The 20,131-nt window shown below is 33.6% G+C and overlaps 1 protein-coding gene across 3 annotated transcripts in view; it reads right to left on the reverse strand.

Annotated features, from left to right (window-relative positions):
- Nucleotides 1-4,190: 4,190 nt before the first annotated feature.
- Nucleotides 4,191-20,131, reverse strand: part of LOC144964691 (acetylcholine receptor subunit beta-like 1) — a 41,849-nt gene continuing 25,908 nt past the window's right edge. For 2 of the 3 annotated variants that reach the window (XM_078899212.1, XM_078899211.1), the window contains exons 4-13: nt 18,941-19,050; nt 17,600-17,735; nt 16,305-16,475; nt 15,260-15,457; nt 11,872-12,038; nt 9,206-9,302; nt 7,796-7,890; nt 6,720-6,805; nt 5,237-5,532; nt 4,191-4,437 (exon numbers count right to left, since the gene is read on the reverse strand). In XM_078899212.1, coding sequence (XP_078755338.1) covers nt 4,270-4,437; nt 5,237-5,532; nt 6,720-6,805; nt 7,796-7,890; nt 9,206-9,302; nt 11,872-12,038; nt 15,260-15,457; nt 16,305-16,475; nt 17,600-17,735; nt 18,941-19,050 — 1,524 coding nt within the window. In that variant the 3' untranslated portion in view covers nt 4,191-4,269. Of the gene's footprint in view, nt 4,438-5,236; nt 5,533-6,689; nt 6,806-7,795; nt 7,891-9,205; nt 9,303-11,871; nt 12,039-15,259; nt 15,458-16,304; nt 16,476-17,599; nt 17,736-18,940; nt 19,051-20,131 lie in introns of all 3 variants that reach the window. The other variant, XM_078899210.1, reaches the window with a different exon arrangement.

A 20,131-nucleotide genomic window follows, 5' to 3' on the forward strand; every position in this document is an offset into this window, starting at 1 on the left:
AGGGTTTTAAAATTCATGGGACAAGAAATTTTAAATTGTTATTTTTAGTAAAAGACATAATATTTATTCTCTTCAATGAAACATAACAACTTAACCCAAGTCCCACATTTTGTGACTATGAATTCAGTTTATAACATCCGTACAACATTGGTATCACGTCATGTTGAAGAAATTGGCTACAAATTATACCTTTATTCAACCAGGAACCAATAATGCAATAATAAATTGCTCCTACCGACGTGCAGGTCAGATAACACAATGTTAAACTAGGCCCATAATTGTGTTCGATGTCAGACCTACATATATGTACTCGTCGTTCTTTACCGTTTATACATATAACGATAGGTTTATTAATAGGCATCGTTATTTGATGGGTAATCTAAATTTCTTCAATGATTAACGAGCAACAGAAAATTACAGTGCCATGCGGCAGGCGTAATATGTGACCAATAGTCTCAAAACGGTATTACCAATGGGTGACACGAATGCATAGAACTGAATTATGAGCGTGACACAAACTTTGAGTAAAATAAAACACCTTCATTAAATAGAGTGGGGTTTTGTTTCATAAACTATAAAACATTCAAATATTCTCATTGTTGTTGTTGTTGTTGTTGTTGTTATTGTTGTTGTTGTTGTTGTTGTTGTTGTTCTTCTTCTTCTTCTTCTTCTTCTTCGTTATCGTCGTCGTCGTCTCTCACTCTATCTCTTCATCTACGTCGTCATCATCATCATCATCATCAATCTCTTCTCTTCTTCATTCTCTTCATCATCTCTTCTTCTTCTTCTTCTTCTTCTTCTATCTTCTTCTTCTTCTTCTTTCTTCTTCTTCTTCTTCTTCTTCTTCTTCTTCTTCTTCTTCTTCTTCTTCTTCTTCTTCTTCTTCTTCTTTCTTCTCTTCTTCTTCTTCTTCTTCTTCTTCTTCTTCTTCTTCTTCTTCTCTTCTTCTTCTTCTTCTTCTTCTTCTTCTTCTTCTTCTTCTTCTTCTTCTTCTCTTCTTCTTCTTCTTCTTCTTCTTCTTCTTCTTCTTCTTCTTCTTCTTCTTCTTCTTCTTCTTCTTCTTCTTCTTCTTCTTCTTCTTCTTCTTCTTCTCTGTTGGTCTTTTGAAGATTCCACAGTCATTCGCATTGTTCTTCCACTGGAGATGTGAGACTATTCCACTGCCTCAAAGTTGACGGTATGAATGAGTACGGATTTTGATTGATCTGATCATTTTACCTTCACACTTAGCTTTCTTCTTCTAGTTCATTGCCACATTATATATATATATATATATATATATATATATATATATATATATATATATATATATATATATAATGTGCGGCTATGTGGTTTAGTTGTATGACACTCGCTTTCGGATCGGAAGATCCTGGGTTCGAGCCTCGCTCGGAGCATAGTTAATTCCTTGATAAAAGCTCTTTACTCGCATTCTCTCAACGTACTCAGGTGTAAAATGAGTACCTGGCCGATAACAGCGGCCGAAAAATAATTGTAATATCGCCTAACAGGCGTAAAGTCTCGTTCTCCATGTTACGTATTGCTGTTGGTCAGGAAACCTTTGTAAAGCTCTTTGAGCATGTTCAGTGGATGTTGCGCTATATAAAATCTCAAACTTCAAACTTAGATACGGTAGATCTCATGTCCTACACACATGACAAGGCTAACTGGTTGTTTTGTCAAACACAATACTTTATTCAATAGTCAGAAGATATTATGTTTTTGACTCCAATTTGTCATGGGGTAATAAATAAATAATATAATATTGTGCGGCTATGTGGTCTTGTAGTATGACACTCGCTTTTGGATCGGAAGGTCCTGGGTTCGAGCCTCGCTCAGCGCATAGTTGATTCATTGGAAAAAGCTCTTTACTTACATTCTCTCGTTGTATTCAGGTGTAAAATGAGTACCTGGCTGTTAACAGCGTTGTCTCTGTCGGAACAAAAGTTTGAAATATCGCCTAACAGGCGTCATGTCTCGTTCTACGTGTTAAGTGTTGCTGTTAGTCAGGGACCCCATATGAAGCGCTTTGAGCACGTTTAGTGGAGATTGCTCTATATAAAATCTCTGGTTTATTAAAATTCCTTCAATCATCCCCCGGGGGACTTTGTCTCGAAGATCTATTTCATGCAAAATGTTCACATTTTCCTTTTAAAAAAAAACCCCCCAAAAACCCCCCCAACAAAAAAAAAAAAAAAAAAAAAAAAAAAAAAAAGCAACAAAAAAACCCAACAAAAACAACCACAAGTAACCAACACAGGGACTCTTTACTACCTTTTTAACGTTAAATGTCTATGAAAAGCAATGAATAAAAATGAATATAACAGTTTCAAAAAATAATAAAGTACCAAACACGGAAAGTTTCAGGCTCAAAACCCTTCTCCAGCCAATAACAAAAAACAAACAACAAACAAACAAACAAAAACAAAAAAAAAAAAAAAAAAAAAAAAAAAAAAAAAAAAAAAAAAAAAAAAAAAAAAAAAACAACAATAAACCATTAACAAGTCACATAACCATCTCCTTACCAACTATAGGAAAATCGTCACATTCGTTACGATACAACCAATATTTTTCTTATTCGAATTTCTTTTGTACATCACAAAATTTAAAGAAAATGAATAGTGTGTTGTAGAGCGTGTTTTGCTTAAGAAATTATGTATTCGAAGAATTTTACTGGTATTATGTCCGAGTGATAAAAGAAATTTTTTTGTGTTAGTTGTGTGTGAAGTTTTGGGGGAGATCCTGAAAATGGCTGATAAGGAGAGGGTTCAAATCCAAACAGACAGCAGAAGAATATTGGACACGCTTTCCGGCTTTCCGTAACTTGTCTCCTGACTGTCTGGATTTTAAGCGATCTACTCTTGTTTTTGTTATTGGCTGAAGAAGGGTTTTGTGCCCGACACGTTCCGTGTTGGGTAAATGAGTAAATGGTCATTTTTAGAAGCTTTTATATTCATTTTTTGTTCATTACTTTTTACAGCCAATAGCTTAGTATCACCTTGACTAATTATTATTATTATCAACATTGTTCTTCTTCTTCTTCTTCTTCTTCTTCTTCTTCTTCTTCTTCTTCTTCTTCTTCTTCTTCTTCTTCTTCTTCTTCTTCTTCTTCTTCTTCTTCTTCTTCTTCTTCTTCTTCTTCTTCTTCTTCTTCTTCTTCTTCTTCTTATTATATTATTATTATTACTACTATCATTATTTTATTATTATTATTATTATTTTTATTCTTCTTCTTATTATTATTACTATTATTATTATTATTATTATTATTATTATTATTATTATTATTATTATTATTATTATTATTATTATTATTATTATTTTTATTATTATTATTATTATTATTATTATTATTATTATTATTATTATTATTATTATTATTATTATTATTATTATTATTTGTATTAATATCATAATTGCTTGCTTTTTAAAGCTATAAAAGATTACTATAATCATGTTATCCCGTTATTATTATAACTGTTAGAATAATTTTTTTCAGAGAGATGTTATGACTATTGGCCATCAATGGCCTTAAATAAACATTTAAATTTTGAATCTTGAATCTACTATTGAATGTCGTTTACAGAAGAATTACTGCAAAAGCCTCTCTGGCGTTCTAAAAATAATAACAAAGGGCTATGTGTTGTCAACTTCATTAATTCTATATAGTATTATATGACTGATATAATAGACTTAATAAATCTCTCTGTTGTCTTTCTAAGAGTAACGCTTCAATCAATTCGAAATGTTTAGTGCATTCAAACCAGTGAAACTCTCTCTCTCTCTCTCTCTCTCTCTCTCTCTCTCTCTCTCTCTCTCTCTCTCTCTCTATCTATCTCCTTCTCAAACCGCTCTCTTTGACGAGCACCTGTCATCGTCACATGCTGTTTATTTTCACTCCCCGCCAGACAAAATGTATGTCTAGTGTCAAACAATAATTGATTTTCCATTTTGAACAGAAAATAAACTTCAATATGTCGATATTTTAGTATGTCCCATAAAGCGTCAATAAAAAAGCGATCAACTTCATAGAAGTCTCAAGCTTAAGAATTTTCTGAGGGGCATCCTAACTTATGGATATACTATGGAGGGTTTTCAGCCAAATTTTAAGATGAATGTTTTTGTCAGTGTAACAAACACATGGCAAAATCTCAAGTTTATGATAAATCAACCCGGTTGAAAGTGTATTCTAAATATTGTTCCTGTTTATTTTTCCTCCATTGTCTTCGAGTGTTTTTCACGTTGATTATCACATGTTAGGATAAACCCTCATGAACTGTTCCTTATTTCTTCTAGAATTTTCTCTTCATCCACTGTTTCCAGAATATGCGGGGCATTGACCAAACATCCAATGGTTCCTCCCAGAGTGACCAGTATAAAAATGACCATCAGAAGGCGATCCAGGACAGCTCCAAAGTATTTCCAATCATCTTGTATCTGAATTAAGTATGATGATAATATTAATAATAATAATAATAATGATAATAAAATAATGATAATATTAATAGTAGTAATGACAATAATCATAATGATAACACCAATAACAATAATAACAATAATGATAATAATAGTAATAACAACGACAATAATAATAATAATAATAATAATAATAATAATAATAATAATAATAATAATAATAATAATCTAATAATAATAATAATAATAATAATAATAATAATCTAATAATAATAATAATAATAATAATAATAATAATAATAATAATAATAATAATAATAATAATAATAATAATAATAATAATAATAATAACTGAAGACTGCTATGACATTCATTCAGATGAAAACCAGATGTTAGTAAAGGATTAAAACTGACGTGTACTTATGTGCAGGTCTTATAACACATTTTATGCACTCATTTCTGCCTGAAAAATAGTATAAATTAACACAGTGTTAAATCAAGCCCATGACTGCGTTTCATTATCAGAACAGCAAATTACATACGCGTCGCCCATTAACAAGTTAACTGTCGTACTCTGGAAAAACGCTGTATTTAAAAAATTGGCCAGAAAACTCGTCCTTCAAATATCAATCGATTCAAATGACCCTCATCTTGGCAGAAACTCTCAAACCTGGGACGTCTCGAGGTCCCAGGTTTGAGATTTTTTGCGAAGATGAAGGTCGTCTAAATCGATCGATGTTTGAAAGACGCGTTTTCTGGCCAAATACTTTAATACGTGTCTTTCCAGAGTGCGACAGTTAAATCACCTGTCCATACTGACCATTTCATAAGAGTCTTTATTCTGCATTTGTCTCATTATAAACTTGACGGCATTCATAGCGCTGCATATTTCCCTCCTCATCCATAACGGTCTAGTGCCAGGACCCAGCTCCTTCGGTGTCTGGACGGTCTGGGGCGATTTGGGTCTGACGTCACTTCCGTACAGTGTGTCGCGTGACCTGCTCGCTATGACCGAGTCTGGTAAGATGCAGCGGTGGCCGTTGAAGGGTGGTGGAGGGTAGTTACTGCGGCTATTCATCATCAGACTTTCGGCCACTTCGGCACCAGCACTTGACCCTGTTATGATAGGAGGAGAAAAGATTAAGGGGATATCCTTGATATACTGGATATTGTATTTCTGAATGAATTTCGAAACCAAAATATGTAAACCATCGCCTTGAAATGGTATTACTTTGGGATGATTTAGTTGGTAAAAATTGATTTTGTAGTCAGAAATAAAAAACTTGATTAAAACTGTAAGCCTTATCGAAGATAATGGACACAGTTTCTTAAAAAAGACAAGTTCCAAAATCTATTTTTTTCCGGTTATTTTTAAATCTTAAATCACCTTTTAGCAACTGGTTCACCGTTTCATAACACCTGTTTGAGGCAATTGGTCACATATCAGTTCAACATTCACAAACTGGATCAACTAGAATGGATACGATCCTTGCGTGGCGATCATAGCCCTAAAAAAATAGTTTGATGAATACAAGAGGGATAAATATGACAACTAAAATACACATATGTCCTATTTTATTTGCTTGTTGTTCTTAAACTAAGCATATTTTTGGCATTATATCATGGTAATCTACATCCTATTATACATAAATATGCGCGCATGTAAATAAAAGTATCCTCAAGTAAAATGATTAAAATTAGGTTATTTATTTAAGTATTTTGAAGGAAAAGAAACAAAAGTCTTTCTCCTAAATGAAACCTGTATCTTAACTCATAAAAACATATGTATGCCTACAAATCAATTTTTAAATATTATATTCATGACGACAACATACGTTTAGAGACGATTGATCACGGGCACATATTATGAAAATAAAATCCATATTCCTTTAATTTGAAGAGTCCGATTTAGCACTATAAGAGTATTTAACAACCCACGACATTAAATAGAATAAGTACCTGAATGGGAAAACGACAGATGTAATATTCCACGGATTATAAATACGCCTATCCAGCGACTGGTATTGTTTGAAATAAAAGTTTGGTCTTATGCGGTCCTTTCCAAAAAAAAAAAAAAGAAAAAAAGCTGAGAATAAAGCGTTATAATGGGCTTTTTGCATGTATGCGCATAATATTTATTTTCTTTAATTGTTTATGTTTTATCATCTTTATTTCCATTACCATGATATTATTAATCAATACATTTATTTATTTATTTTATCTAAGATGACGCGATTATTGCCTAGATGGATGGATGGATATATGATATGTACCGATGCGACCGTCCCCAGACAAATGGCTACCTGAACACAAGGAAGATCGTCTGGAGTTGACTGATCCCTGGCCAATCAGGTAATCTCTCCGCAAGCTGTTCACGCGGTCGTTCTCCCTGGAAGATGGAGAATATCAAATCGTGTGATTTCCAAAATAAATAAATAAATAAATAACAACAACAACAACAGCAACAACAGCTACTACTACTACTACTACTACTACTACTACTACTACTACTACTACTACTACTACTACTACTACTACTACTACTAGTACTACTACTACTACTACTACTACTACTACTACAACTACTACTACTACTACTACTACTACTACTACTACTACTACTACTACTATACTACTACTACTACTACTCTACTATACTACTACTACTACTACTACTACTACTACTACTACTACTACTACTACTACTACTACTACTACTACTACTACTACTACTACTACTACTAATTACTACTAGTACTACTACTACTACTACTACTACTACTACTACTACTACTACTACTACTACGACGACGACGACGACGTAATATTATTATTATTATTATTATTATTATTAGTAGTAGTAGTAGTAGTAGTAGTAGTAGTAGTAGTAGTAGTAGTAGTAGTAGTACTACTAATAATTAGTTATTACTAGTAATTAGTAGTAGTAGTAGTAGTAGTAGTAGTAGTAGTAGTAGTAGTAGTAGTAGTAGTAGTAGTAGTAGTAGTAGTAGTAGTAGTAGTAGTATTAGTAGTAGTAGTAGTAGTAGTAGTAGTAGTAGTAGTAGTAGTAGTAGTAGTAGTAGTAGTAGTAGTAGTAGTAGTAGTAATAATAATAATAATAATAGAAATAATTCAAATGATGATGGTATTTCCTGTTTGACCCTTTTGAACAACTTTAGATTTCGTTGATTACTCCTTTCGGCCAGGGATTTCCATCAAGTTGGCCCAACTTCATCCAAAAGCTATTAATCTGAGGAGACCACCTAAGCTACCGATACCAATACCGCAAAAAAAAAAAAAAAGTTTCAAGCAACACAAAAATATTCATCAACAGACTTGATTATTCCCTGCCCCATTCCTATTCCGGCGATATGCTTACCTGCCGGCCATGTCTACTTGTGGCAGAGATGGACAAACACGTGTTAGTCTCTGTTTCAGGTCTGGAGTGTTGACTCGCATGGCCGCCCTTGGCATCTGAAATGGAGAGACATTTTGACTGGCCGTCTCATTTCCGTATCATATAGCTGATGCTAAAAATTCGATTTAAAGTATGAGGTATAACATTTTTCTTAAATTAAATCTACTTTTTTAAAACTGTGGAGAATAAATTAATGTCATTAATTTTTCATCCCTGTGCTATCGTTGATTGATTGATTGAGCTTTTTTTATAGAGCAATATCCACTAAACCTGCTCAAAGCGCTTTACCAGAGGTTCTTGGCCAACAGCAACATTTAACATTTAGGACGGGACATGACGCCAATTAGGCGATTTTGCATTTTCCCCCGGACAAAGACAACGTTGTTTAGGGCCAGGTACTTATTTTACACATGAGTACGATGAGAGGATGTGAGTAAAGAATCTTTTCCAAGAACTCAATTATGCGCTGAGCGAGGCTGGAACTCAGGACCTTCCGATCCGAAAGCGAGTGTCATACAACTCGACCACATAGCCTATATTATTGATTAACCTGAATCGTATATTTCCCCTCATCGATTTCTTTTCCAGCTTCAAACAGAAACGATTGAATAGAAATTGTTGAAAACTTGGTTTTTCTCTTGTTCCTGTGGTGAGATGTTGAGGATTATTTCCCCTAGTATAAATTTTCAGGCTTATTTTATATTCTAACCAAACCTCGACTTCAATGTGTTATTTGATACTTAATTTATAGCTTACATTCAATCCAGCTCATGGAAAGAAAATCTTAAGTAGATGAAAAATCGACTATATCAGTGTTTAATCAAATCACATTAAATTGCATCATATAATTTAAATAATGTTTGTTTTAGTTTGACTTAGTTTGAGCCTGAATTTGTGATTCTTGGTCTCAAAATGGTTTTATGTAAGGATAGAGTTTAGATGCTTTATTTATGGTTTTAAAAATATAATGGAATTATATAATATAAAGAAGAAAATTATTATAATTTCTTAAACTGACAAATACTAATATTTCAAACTTTTTTTTTCTTTAAATTTATAAATACTTTTTTGACATCTAGTTCACCACGACGTATCACCGTTTTGAGTCAACGGGTAACTCCCCTTTAACCAGCTGACTGTCGTTCTCTGTTTTTAAGATTTGGCCATAAAACGTTTCCTTCAAATATCGATATCTTCAAATGACTCTCATTTGGCAAAACTCTCAAACCTGGTTTGAGAGGTTTTGCCAAGATGAGTGTAATTAAAATCGATCCGTATTTGAAAGACACGTTTTCTGGCCCATATTTTAAACACGTGCCTTTCCAGAGTACGGCAATTAGATGGTCAAATGAAATGACCAATGCAGGTTACCTGAGGGGTGCTTGGATAGGATGGAGGCTCATCACAAGTCTTTTGTTCCCATCGTTCGTCATGGTCAGGTCTCTCCATCAACAAATACTTTGGAAGTCTATCGTGGAAATGGAATAAAAAAAGAAATAATACAAATAACAATGAATACATTATTATGATGATTACTATTGAAGAAATTAAATTTCATAGAATAAGTCTAGATTATATTACGGGTTACTCGAAAAAGAAACGTTCTAGAGAGACAACACAATTCGCTCAAAATATGTCCTAAAAGGGAAACAGGTGTAGTCTTATAATGTGGGCAGCTATGGTTCTTGCTTTTGACCCTTACCTAAGGCACCGAGTTCTGGAGCAACTGGGTTATGCCAGTCGTCCATTGGTAAAAGACCATTAACCCCCCCCCCCCCAATCTCCCAGAAGAATAAAGAGAATTTCACATATATTTTATCTTATAACTTTTGTGCATGTTTTTGTTTAGAGAAAAGCGTAAGAACATTCCATCAATCAGAAAATTTCAACGACACCAGGAACTTCTTTTGATAACAGGTACGAATTAATTCTTTGTGTATATTTAAAAATACGGCATTAAACCCTATCAAGGCGCCATAAAGAAAAAGATAATAATATGTGTTAAGTTTTATACTCACTATCGAAGGACAAGATGTCGAAAGCGGGGCTCAAACTCAGGTTCTCTATGTATTAGTGCAGCACTTAATTCCCTTGGCTATCTCGCCTCCGTCTGAGCATGATAATCTAAATTTTATTATGTCCCCGCTAGATTGTCGAGGGTTTTAATAAACACTTCAGCTTCTAAGCTTCAGCCACTTCAAACTTTATTAGTAAGGGCCCAAAATCGATATGTCTCATAATAAGGCGTCGATGATGAAGACCCGTGTCATGCGACATTGTCAAGCGACATTGAGCGTGATCAGAAATAGAATAGGATACCAAAAAAAAAGAAAGAAAAGATTTATACCCCCCCCCTCCTCCTTCAAAAAAAAAAAAAGAAAAGAAAAGAAATTATTTTGCACCTATTTATCTCATTATGACCATGTCCTAAGCGCTTTGAGTGACAACGTCAGTCGAGGTGCAGGGCAGCAGATTACCCTTTATTAATCCAAAGGAGCCTTTGTAAAGAAATGAGCACGTTTAGTGGATATTAGACCCGACTGTAAAAAAGCTTAATTGTTTTTTGTTTTAAAAAAAAAACACTTTCCCGAACGTTAAACATATTAAATCCAAGAAAGGTTAAGAAAGTCAGACTAAAAAAAAGAGTAGTTCAGAGATCACTGAAAGACCGAAGGGCTAGAGCTCAGGTGGTCGCTGGTTAGGATAACAGAGATCACTGTCCTGATTTAAGATCATAAATATCAATCACAACAACAAATTCGCACCAACATGTAAAAAGTTAAACACCCAAAACAGAACAGTTGATAATATCTGAAATTCGAAAAACTGAAGCCGTAATAACACTCACACCTTCTCATTTTTATTACAACTGAATCGCCTGGTATACATTGAACTATTTGAATAAACGAAATTAGTAAATATGTGGCCTTTTTGGTATGAAATGTTTTGTTAGTTTGTAATTTTCTAAGTTTTATTAAAGGACATTTCTTGTTACATGACACCAAATATGACGTAAATCAAAATCTCTGTTGTCTTAACTGTTTTTATATAAATATGTAAAAGGAGTATATTGACAATAAAGATATATATATATATATATATATATATATATATTATATATATATATATATATATATATTAAAAAAGGAAAATTGAACAAAACTATTAAAATACTTTCACTCCCACATAAAAAAGGCTTTCTTTTCTCGATTTTCTCCGGCATTATGTTGATTTTTATACAGAACAAGTTGTAAGTCGCTATTTTCAATGTGTCCCCTTTTTACATGAGATACGTAAATATTATAACCTTGATCTTTCTTGTACAAAAAAGAAAGCGGTGAAGATGTGCCTGAAATAAATAAGAGAATAGAAAGACTGCTGAGAGTGGAAGTCAACCCCTGAACCTGGTTATCTAGAACGGCACATTGCGCCTTGCCAAGAGAGAGAGAGAGAGAGAGAGAGAGAGAGAGAGAGAGAGAGAGAGAGAGAGAGAGAGAGAGAGAGAGAGAGAGAGAGAGAGAGAGAGAGAGAGAATATTTCGAATTAATGAGAGACACCCACATTCAATCATCGCGATTTTTGACAAAGTTGACACCGGTTGGAGGTCTGTGTAAATAAATGATTTTAATATATGTTAATATTCATAACCAATTCGTCTCAAATCAGTACTATGGCTGTGACAAGATCATGCTTAAGATTAATATTTGATCTAAATTTATAACGTTGAAGTTAAAGTAAATGCTGAGTTTGTATAATATAATGATTATATAAAATTAAAATTCTCTCTTCTTATCTGTTTGACTTTAAATTAAATTTTCTTTCTTGTTTATTGTGATATGCGACCAGATTTAAGAGGTGAGTCACATGTTGTTTGTTAGGTCAATTGTGGTTTAACGACATAGCTGATCAATAAAATTGTAAAGTACAGAGATAGTATAATTTCTGGGGATATTTTGGGGTCTTTTGGCACATCTTCATTCTTTAATTCTGTAAATTATCAATAAAAGTGCCTGGTCCATCTTTTTATCTTGTCTTACTTGTATAGGAATAGCCAGCAGACCCATTTAGGCATGGTGTCTGTTCTCGGACTCTTGTGATTGGCAAATATGATGGCGACCGTGACGAGGATCTCCAGAACATTCATGATAAATGTGAACAGGAAGTACTTGGCGATGAGTGGAATCTTGATGGATGGGGGCAATATCTGGTGAGCAAAATATACAGGAAGAATTTAGAACTTGACGGTGGGTGTGATCTCAATGGATGGGGGCAATATCTGGTGGGCAAAATATACAGGAAGAAGTTAGAACTTGACGGTGGATGTGATCTCAATGGATGGGGGCAATATCTGGTGGGCAAAATATACAGGAAGAAGTTAGAACTTGACGGTGGATGTGATCTCAATGGATGGGGGCAATATCTGGTGGGCAAAATATACAGGAAGAAGTTAGAACTTGACGGTGGGTGTGATCTCAATGAATGGGGGCAATATATAATGAGAAAAAAAATCGGAAGAAGTTAGAAACGCAAACATTGACCAATCATCAGATCTTGGTGTAAAGGAGTTAATAGTAATAAGAGAGAACCATTTAAAGGCTTTTAAGGCTTTTGTATACTGGGCACGAAAATACATTTCAGTATATGTATCATGAAAATCATATCAGTACAAACTAATATAATAGTGTTCAATGTTTCAATGACCCCGAAATACTGATTCCTGATTAATTCGCAGCATTTGACATTCCGACTTGACCAAGGCACTATTTGATATGCCATGTAAAGACGCTTGGTGTGAGCGTTTTCGCACTTTAACCCTCTCCTTACCAACTATAAGAAAATCGTCACATTCGTTACGATACAACCAACATTTTTCTTTTCAAATTTCTCGTGTACATCATAACATCTAAAGAAAATGAACAGTGTTTAGTTAAAGAAATTATGTATCTCTAGAACTTTACTGCTATTGTGTTTGAGTGATAAAAATATATTTTTGTGTTAGTTGGGTGTGACGTTTTCGGGGAAATCCTGAAAATGGCTGGTAAAGAGAGAGTTAAAGATCAAAGTTAAACGCGTTCGTCGACAGACTGTTTTGGTGATTCGTGTCAAATCTGAGAAGCATCTTTCAAAGTTTGGACTACGTCAAGGGTCTGTCGGGGGTCCGCCATTTAAAAAAAATACCACACTGTAAACACAATCAATATATTCCTGTGTGATTGCTAAATGGATTCTGTTGAATAATCATTTTATCAACCTCACACCGATAATTGTGTGGGTCCTAGAGATTCTGACATTGCTATTTGAACATTTTTGGAGTGTTTTGAAAAGTCAAGAAATAGAGCAACCTCAACAAATTAAATTAAGATGTTAATGAAATTGATATTCTTGTCATTTTAACGGATAGACTGAGCATTTAAAAGGTTACTCTGGCTAATCTTTTGTAATTAATTCCTATTAATGTAAAAGTCAACAGAAAATAATTTGATCCATCGCTTTTGATGTTTTAGCAAGTAAAACATTTTATATGTTTACGTAGAGGTGAAAAATAAGTCAAATTCCCTAAATTCACACATCACGTGATACAGTGCTTTTGTAAATATGAAAATGAGATAATTGTAGGTTATTTCTTGGCTAAAGTATTCAAAGTGAAAAATTATACCAGTTTGACATCATAATAAAACCAATTAAAAGCTGTCTTTTAGTTTTTGTCGGTTTAAAACATTATAATATTTTTTTCTGTTCTATAAAAAAATATTAACTTTACTCAGTTCTCATATTTTTGACATTAAAGATGTCTAAATCACGACGGCACAATGCCCTTTTTAGGTGATCAGTCACAAATGAATAGGTCTATCTTATAAGGTATTTCTTTATTGTCTTTTAAGTCACTTTCTATCAGGCCCCTCATTACAGCTGTCCACAAAGACTTATCTCCAACACGGAATCTACGATCAATAAACGACGAAAGGTTTTTCAGTGAAACCAATCTAAATCGGAAAATTGGTGAGTAATCTTTAGAGTCTTGACCCCACCTCCACCACCAATTTCCGGATTTTCATTCCGTCCGACCGAAATCAGACGTGCCGACTCTTTCAGTCAAGTATCTCATCATCACTCATTACTGCAGCATGTACGTGATCGTTCTGTTATTTTAAGGGTATGAAGACTTCGTATACTTTCATTGTAAAACAAGTAATGATTGCAACAATAACTAGCAAAATAATAATAAAAAACCTTTTTAAAATACAGACCAAAAAAAAAAAAAAACACACCACAAAACAACAACAACAGAGCAAAAACGAAAATAAAGATTAAATCAAGGAAACGTTGCCTTATTAATATCCTCATTCACCTCCTCCTCATCCCCCTCCTTCTCCTCCTCCTCCTTCTCCTCCTCCTCCTCATCAACATTATGATTAATAATAATAATAATAATAATAATAATAATAATAATAATAATAATAATAATAATAATAATAATAATAATAATAATAATAATAATATTAAATGATAACAATAATAATAATAATAATAATAATAATAATAATAATAATAATAATAATTATTATTATTATTATTGTTATTATTATTATTATTATTATTATTGTTATCATTTAATATTATTATTATTATTATTATTATTATTATTATTATTATTATTATTATTATTATTGTTATTATTATTATCATCATCATCATCATCATCATCATCATCATCATCATCATCATCATCATCATCATCATTATTATAATAATGATAGCAATAATAACAAAGCTAACAACAACAATAGCAGCGACCGTCACCACCAACGTTGACAACCACAAAACAGCATTAAGAAAAACGACAATAACATTAATAGCTAATGCAGCAGCAAAACCAATAGTAAAACATCAGAAATGACGCTTTCATCATCATCATCATCATCATCATCATCATCATCATCATCATCATCATCGTCATCATCATCATCATCATCATCATCAAAAACTACAACAATATCAACAACACTAACAAAAACAACAACATCATCATAATCATCAACAACAACAACAGCAACAGTAAAAACAACAACAAAAGTGCGGCTATGGGGTCTAGTGGTATGACACTCGCTTTCGGATCGGAAGGTCCTGGGCCGAGCCTCGCTCGGCGCATAGTTGAGTCCTTGGAAAAGGCTCTTTACTCACATTCTCTCACCTTACTCAGGTGTAAAACGAGTACCTGGCCGTTAACAGCGTTATCTCTGTCCGAAAAAAAATATTTGTAATATCGCCTAACAGGCGTCATGTCCCGTCCTAAACACATGTAAAGTGTTGCTGTTGGCCAGGGACCCAGTGTAAAGCGCTTTGAGAACATTTAGTGGATATATATCACGCTATATAAAAGCTCATTTTATTTTCAACAACGGCAACTACTACTCTATCTTTTACCTTTTGGACAAGAACCAAGAACACGACGAGGGACACGAGTACTGAAATAACCAGGGTCATTTTCTCACAGCCATCCGCTGGCAGCACGAACACACACAGACACACCAAGGCGTGCAGAAAACACGGGATGATCAGATTGACAGTGTAGAACAATGTCTTTCTTCTGATCACCAGCTCGTATACGATTATTTCTTTGGGCTGAAATGCAAAGTTAAAATTCGATCAGTCAAAATCATAGAATTCTTCAATATATTTTAACTCACTCAACCCTAACAACGATTAGATCCGTAGTATACCCTGGGTTACTTTTACCCCGTGCCCATTTCTTACATTCTTCTGAGACAAGTTATAGGCGTAGTATCAAAGCTTCTGTTCTTAATTTTTACATGTTAATGGTAGTTGAATACAACTGTCTCATTTTTAATGCATATTTTTCCAATGTTGAAAAGTAGCAAAAATCTCTAGGATTGAGTGAGTTAACCACCAACTGGGTGTTTTGCTAGCAATGTAACAACGTGTAGATACATGAAATTAAACCAGTGCTGCCTACTTGACGTTTTAAAAATTCTTAGTTCCAAGGGCAGAAAAAGATAAAGCTATTATGGATAGCTTTGCAAAATAATAATTTGCCCTCATCATTATCCAAAAATTCTCCCAAGTCCTCAAAATAGGTTTTAAGGAACTAGACTTTTCTTTTAAACAAGATTTATTGAGTCAAAGACGTGTCTGGAGTCTGTAGTTCTGTAGTTAGAGCCAAAAATGCGTAATTCTACGAATTTTTCGTAGTACCAGGCAGGTCTGAATTAAACGTACTAGTGTTTGGAAGAATGTCAAAGATCGTAAACTTCTGGCCATGTGATGTGCCTGGGGTTAGCGACTTGACATACATTACCCCATTCGACTCAAGTATAAACATATCTGGCCATAGTTCTTTTTCTTACTCCAGTGTGCTTTCAAAAAAAAAAAAAAAAGAAAAAAAGAAAAAAAAAGACATTAGTTAACATTATTTTTGCAATACAAATCCATGATCAATTAGTTGAATTACCTGGCCTGTAATGGTGTCCCTGATCTCCTCGATGTGTCCTACAGTGGAAATGATGTTCCAAGCTCCATTGCGCATGTAATCTGTCATCTCCATCATGGTGTTACCGTGTTGAAATCGGTAACGAAGTGATTTGCCAGGGAACGTCCAAGATCCGAATTTCATCTGGCATACCTGTCAGTGGATTACGTCATAAAATGGAATCAAATACTTAAAAAACCGCGTCTTGTTGGTTACGCGAAAAAAGCTTTTTGTTAGAGCTCGAAAGAAGTGGGGATTTTATATGATTTGTACAGTAAATAAAATTATCAAACAGTACGTATACAATTTTTTTTCCTGTTTAAACAGATAATTCTATACATAATGCTGAAAACGGGCATAATAATATATTAAACAATGATCATTATCACTCATACAAGCGGGACAGTTATCAATTAACACATGAGTTGTCATTCTTGAATCGTTTAGACAAAATTATTATGACATTTTTTGGAACAGAGCAACATAGTAAACTTTATTCAGAATTTAACAAATGCTATTTATTATCATCATCACCATCATCATCATCATCATCATCATCATCATCATCATCATCATCATCATCATCATCATCATCATCATCATCATCATCATCATCATCATAGTCATCATCATCATCATCATTATTATTATTATTATTATTATTATTATTATTATTATTATTATTATTATTATTATTATTATTATTATTATTATTATTATTATCATTATTATTATTATTATTATTATTATTATTATTATTATTATTATTATTATTATTATTATCATTATTATTATTATTATTATTATTATTATTATTATTATTATCATTATCATCATCATCATCAACATCATCATCATCATCATCATCATCATCATCATCATCATCATCATCATCATCATCGATACCAAAGGTCAAGAAAACAAGTGTATACAAATGGAGTTCAAGAAGATGGCATTGCATTAAAAAACAACAAAAATCCTTTCAGGTCTAAAGATAGAGAACTAAATAAAGCTTTTGGGACAAAGCGTATTTATTTTTCAAAATAGGGAAAACAAAATTAAAAGTAATAGAGCTATTTTTACTGGTTTAGCTGCGCCTTCGGTTTATCCATTTATTTACAGTTTAACTGGTTTGACAGTAAGTTTACTGGTGATGGTATTAAGAGTAGATATATATTGCACCTTTCTCCAAGCTTCAATATATTAAAAGTATACGATATCTAAATACATGATTTTATATCATATAATGAATAAAATGTTGGATTGTGAATGCTTACCTGTTGATCAAAGGGGAAATACTCCACATCAATAGAGCATGATGATGTGTAGATGGCTGGGGGTATAAACTTCATGGCTCCATTACTGTATACCAGAACATTCGGAATGAAGCTGGGCTCGAATTTGCCATCTGCACTGATGGTGAGAGGATGAGTCAATACTCTTGATTGTTTTTTTTAAAAATCTTAGTGGAAATTTGATATAATGATGGCAAGGATGATAACAGTGGTGGTGGTGGTGGCGGCAATGATAGTGGTGATGGTAGGTTGTTGTTGTTGTTGTTGATGATGATGTTGATGATGATGATGATGATGATGATGATGATGATGATGATAATGATGCTGTTAAAGTTGTTGTTGGTGGTTGTGGTGGTGGTGGCAGTGATCACTATGATGATAATGGTGATGACGATGATCATTATGATGATGATGTGATGATGACAATGATAATGATGATGATGATGATGATGATGATGATGATGATGATGATGATGATGATGATGATATGATGATGATGATTGTTGAGAATGAAAGTTGTTGAATTCAAGTACCGAAACTGATATCGTCAATCTAATGGTAGTATCGTTCACAGCTAGCGCACGTTCTAGTAGTGGCTTTCTCGATGGGAACCATTCTCTACCCAACGTCATCCTTTAAACATGTATCTTATTATGTATGTTGTTTAATAAACATTCTTTACTGAAACAGTTTGGTTTGTTGATTCTTGGAAATATGTATCTAATTGATTAATGATCTATGAACACAACAATGCTGATGATGCTGATGGAGAGAATGCTGGTGTGATGATGATATAGGTCAGTAAAATTAGGTGCCCCAAACGTAAACAATAACAAGTTGCTAGTGATTTCCGTTAGGGACCGGAATAATTTACGCACAATATAGGTCTCCCAATTTTGTAGTTTGAGTTGTAGGCAATACACTTTCAGTATTGAAAATATGTTTACATAAAATCTAACAGTTGCAGAAATAATAATATAAGGCTAAATTATTATGAAAATCAGGCTCCGAATAATTCTCGTTTTGTTCACACCAGCGCAATAATTTGCTCTGTTCTAAAAATAGATAGACTGTAACTTTTGATAAATTTTACCTTTTGTTCCATAAAATATCCATATCTAGACATTATTTGATGCATGATCGAGTATTTATGAATATGTGTTTCTTTTGCCACCTAACAGCCAAATTTTAAAGGTTATTTTTTTCTATTATTTACATTGGAACGTGAGCTGTCAAGACAGGAACATGTGGTTTGCCATGTGCTTCTAGACCTTTGTTTACGTTTGGGGCACCTAATTTTACTGCTCTATTGATTCATCTTACTTGTTGAACAGTACAATATCCGGAACCCATATTTTTTCCATGTTGATTCGTGTTTCGTTAATCATGCCGAATTCTTTGGGATCCCAGATCATTTGGAAATCATACCAAAACTGAAATGGAAACAATGAAAAATCGGAACAAAGCATGTATATGGCGCTTAAACGATGTGACGTTTGCTGTGCGCCGTTTTTCTTGCTTCAACGTCAGCAACTTAGGCCAAATGATTTGAGCTCATAGAAAGCGCAGAGAGATTATGGCACAATAATAGCCTCTCAAAAGTATAAGTCACTCTCAAGAAAGATTGAAGAGATTTCAGACGGCACTGTTGTACACTGACAAAACGATTTTTTATATCTTCGATTAATTTTTAAAAAATTATAATAAATAAATGGAAAAGTAAAAAAATATATGGTTAAATGAATAGATAAATAATAAATAAATAAATAAATAAATAAATAAATAAATAAATAAATAAATAAATAAATAAATCATTTCCTCTAATTCATCCAATAGGAGAGAATTTGTCTTTAGGTTCTATTAGTAGGGAAGACTGGAATAGCCCTTGGGTCATCCGCAGTGCAGCGCCGCAAACTGAGCTAGGGCGAGATGACTTACTCAAGGCCACACAGCGCATCGGATATTTGACCTTGGTACCTTTTCCGCTGAACCACGCTGCCCCTCATTATTTAATACACATCTCTTAATTACAATAACACCTTTTTAAAATACCAATTTTGGGACGATTCGATGCAATTATTATTATTTTTAACCTAAAAATTTGTAACCTGACATTAGTAAAGATGAACTGGTTCTTGGAGTCCACATTGATGATGGTACTCAGGGCCGGGTAAAGCTGATGCTAAATGAATCCAAGGAAAATCAAATTGCTGTCTTCTGAGGAGGTCCCGATAGCTCAGTTGGTAGGGCACTGTCTTCATGTGAAAAAGGGTCGAGATCGAGCCAGGGATAAGCCGATATTTCGTTCTGACACCCTTTCCACCCAGCAGTGATTGCGTATCTGGGTCTGTTAGATCTGGCGGAAAGTACTTTGAGATAGACTAGAATCCTATCCGAAAGGGAAGCAAACAATGATTATTGTCTGTTTCACGCCGTATAAAGATGGGATAAACTCCAGCACTGTTTTCCTACTAGACCCTCAAGGATTACTTTCTTTTTTGAATACCAGTTTTA

Source organism: Berghia stephanieae, chromosome 2 (assembly GCF_034508935.2).
Source record: "Berghia stephanieae isolate SIO BIC M18660-M18661 chromosome 2, UCSD_Bste_1.3, whole genome shotgun sequence".
Lineage (NCBI taxonomy): Eukaryota > Metazoa > Mollusca > Gastropoda > Nudibranchia > Aeolidiidae > Berghia > Berghia stephanieae.